The sequence below is a fragment of the Buceros rhinoceros genome, unplaced genomic scaffold (genome assembly GCF_000710305.1).
Source record: "Buceros rhinoceros silvestris isolate BGI_N320 unplaced genomic scaffold, ASM71030v1 scaffold21163, whole genome shotgun sequence".
NCBI classification, from domain to species: Eukaryota; Metazoa; Chordata; class Aves; order Bucerotiformes; family Bucerotidae; genus Buceros; species Buceros rhinoceros.
Window position 1 is genome coordinate 15,405 of NW_010403308.1, and position 3,605 is coordinate 19,009.

Sequence of the window (3,605 nt, forward strand, 5' to 3'; positions counted from 1 at the left end):
GAGCATGGATCAAGAGCAGAGTGATACTAATCAGCCAAGCTGGTGGCCGCTGGGAATAGGAGCTTTTTTTCCTCCTCTTTCTGTTGTCGGTAATAACTTGTTTTGCATGAAGAGTGTTTAATTAGTTTCAGTGTGTTGCAATATTAACGAGCTTCTCGCCAGGGCAGATGTCTGTTCCCCGGAAGCTCTCACGGAGCTATGGCAACCTCCCTGCTTGCTCCTGACGATCCTGTCTTTGGAGAGGGAACCGCAGCTCGTCCCTGAGGCCAGGCGGGCTCCAAGGAAGCAAAGTTTTCCTGCGGCGCCCGCAGGTTTACCTTGTAATGTGCTAATGTGTTGAGCTTCTTCCTGCCATCCTCCACCACCGAGGTGTCATCAAGGTCCCGGAGGATGTAGCTGTCGGTGCTGGTGGCGAACCACTCTGAACACAGAGGAGGGAGAAGTGAGACACCAGCCTGAAGGAGGCAGGTGCGGCGTGGGGCTCCGGGGAGCGGCCACGCAGTGCTCAGGGGCTGCACAGCCCCGCTGCCAAGGCTCTGTGAGACCAGAGCAGACCTTTAGCCATGGCCTGCCACGTCCGCCCCTGCAGTGGGGATCTCCAGCCTAGAGCAGACCCCGACGGAGCTGGGAGCAGTGGCAGAGGCTCTGCTGGGACAGACAGGGAGGAGCACAGCCTCCCCTTCCCCTCTCGCCATCTCTCCTCGGGGGCGTGTGGGACCTGCCTTGTGGAGCACCAGGCAGCTGAGGTGAAGGTTGGTGACTGGGGGACATGCCACATGCACCAGCTGTCCCTGCTCCAGCCCAGGGCATCCTTCCTTGGAGACTCCCTCTAGCACTGACTGCACAGAACACCATGCCCTGTGGCTGCTGCCAGCCAGGGCTTGTCTCCACGGCCCGCTGCGAGGCACAAGGCACCACACAGTGCGGGCTTATCTCACCAGCACTGTCTCGGAGCCTTCTTAAAGTTAGGGTGCAGGAGTTGGCCACTGGGTAGACAAACGACCCGACTCCATGGCCGGGCAGGAGTCCATGGGCTCGGTTACAGCTGCTTATGGAGAGACAGGCAGGACCAAGCCATCTGCAGGCTCAGGGGTGGTTTAGGGGGCACCTCTTCTGGAGTTAAGACTACAGGCTTTGAAGGGTGCAAGTCCCTCTGCGCCACTTGGGTTTTCCTACAACTACTGTCCAGTTACGTGCCCAGTTACTCCTGCCCACCAGTATCTGGTCCCATCGCTCATATCTGGAGACCACCTTCAGGAAAAAGCTGCCTGGTGTCGGCCCTCCTGTGGGTGCTGCTTTGCCCACTGCCCTCTGACAGACACTGGCAGTTACTGTGCAACACCACGATCTGCTTTTAAGGACTGGCTGGTCCAAAGCACCTGGTCCTTACCAAGGTCAACGTCTTCCACCCTTGGCCACTGGGAGTAGGGGACGTTCTTGCAGAAGGCTTCCAGTATCTTCTCCTTCACCTGGCTGAGCGTGTCCGTGTCCATGGCCCTGACACTCAGGGAGTCCATTCCACAGCCTTGGAAGGAGACGTTGAGGTTCTGAAGGCAGAGGCTGAGTTAGGGGTGACCTGTCCAGTTCTGCTGGCTCCCAAGGACGCGCGGAGGCTGCGGCGCCCACACAGCTCTCGCTGGTGGCCTCAGGGCCCCACACTGCTGGAAATCAGGCTGAACAAATGCCGTCATCTAGGCTTTACCACTAGTGAGAGGTGCTGATTTATAGCCCCCAGAGGGCGAAGGCCCCGTTTGTTGATGGAGCCAGGAGGACACAGGGAGCGACACTGCAACCTCCTCTCATGCTGCCTTGCTAATGGGCCTTAGCCCTGACACACAGAGACCACCTTGGGGGCAGGAGGAAAGGTCAGCCCCCATAACCAGCCATGTCCTCAGCTTCTTGGCTCCGACCGGTGACTAATGGGACTGCCAAGGCTCATTGCTCAGCCTCTCCCTGACGCAACGGGCCGAGCTCCTTTGTCCAAACAAGCTTTAAGCACACTGCCGGCTGGGTCTGCTGCAGGGAGTCCCTCAGCACCACCCCCAGCGACCTGCTCCAGAGCATGCTGAACAGTGCGACAAGCAACTGCGAGGCGCTGCAGGCTGCCAGGAACACTAGCTTGGACCTCAGGGCTGCACAGCTACTGCTGCGGCCATGGCAGAAAGCTGCAGGGCAATGAGAGCAACCCTCTTCCTATCAGAAGACCTCTCCTGCTTGGGAGTGGCTGCTACTCCAGCGGAGGGAGGAGAGGAAGGGCCCAGGTGCCTCCTCCTCTTGCAAGATCTGCAGTCTGAGATGCTATGACCATGGCATCTCCCTCCCGCCCAGAGCCTTCACTCTGGGACAGACTTGGCTCTGCCTTTGCTTGTCTGCTCTGCTCCAAGGGCAATGCTGCGCCATCGTTTAGCAGCCCTGAAGCCATCTCCCCGCCTGACCGGCCAGCCCAGGGCAGGAGGGTGCGCACACCGAGAACGCTGGCTGTGCACAAGCACAGCTGCCTGTTAGGGGACCACATGAGAGTCATGGCTAGGGTTTTCCCAGCCTGGAGGTTCCTTTGCAAACACGGACACAGTGTCGGCATCCTCGACTAGGAACGCTGCGAATGCAGAGTGAAGTCCAGTTTTCTCCATCGCACAGAATTATTTCACACTGTACTACGTAGGTGCTCTTAGGCAGTTTCAGTTACCAGCGATGCGGGGGATTGCCAGTGAGGTAGCACCAACCCTGCAGTAGCTCCTCTTCCTCCAGCATAACCCGTTCACACTGCTCTTTCTCTTCTAGCAAAGGCGGAAGCAGCTGCACTCCCCCTGCTCAGCCTTATGAAGTTACCATTTCTGCCGAGAAAGCTAATACTTTGCTCCCCGCTGCTAACCCCTCTCGGTCTGCGCTGTAAATTTACAGGTCAATTGGTAACAGGAATCTGCAGAGGATGTGGAGCTCCAACCTGCTCTGAGTTATGGTGATGCACATCTGGGGCAACCCACTGACTTCAGCAAGGCTGCTCCAGATTTATGCCAGGAATTGAAAGCGGGATGTGACCCAGGCTCTGGAAAGGCGTCCGCTGAATCCTGTGTCAGGAACCGGCGGGAACGGAGCCCCTCACAGGCTCAGCCCTGTCTGCCCTGTTCCCACAGGCGGTGTTTGGCAGAACCACCTTTCAGCACTGCTCCTGTAACAGCCCGGGCAGAGCCCCCACCCCGGGACTGGGGTTCACAGCCAGCACCTCCCCGCTGCTAGTGGAGACAGTAAACATGTTGCTTTGACTCTCCAAATAAGGCAGAATGAACTTTCCTACCTCTCTCCACCCCTGATCTGGGCTACTGAGGTGTCCCCACCGTCCCCAGCAAGGGGCGGACGTGAAAGCAAACTGTCCTTATGAGCGTGGTTCTGAGCTGTGAGCTCAGGCACAGCCGGGGCCTCTGCACAGGCGTCATTTACGTGGCCATCGACAGGCACAGGCACCAAAGAGCCTCCTGGCACGGCGGGGCCAGGGGAGCAGGCACTCACCCTCGGCTTGGCCTCGATGTTCTCCCTCAGCAGCCACTCCTCGTTCAGGGTGTACCTGGCCTTCCCCGTGATGGCGTCGATGGAGCCTTTGTTGATCT

At 58.5% G+C, this 3,605-nt stretch overlaps 1 protein-coding gene across 1 annotated transcript in view; it reads right to left on the reverse strand.

The window, feature by feature from the left end:
• LOC104490665 (plexin-D1-like) overlaps positions 1–3,605 on the reverse strand; it is a 29,209-nt gene that overhangs the window by 14,046 nt on the left and 11,558 nt on the right. Inside the window, 3 exon segments of the mRNA XM_010132981.1 lie at positions 318–421; positions 1,391–1,547; positions 3,508–3,603. Coding sequence (XP_010131283.1) covers positions 318–421; positions 1,391–1,547; positions 3,508–3,603 — 357 coding nt within the window.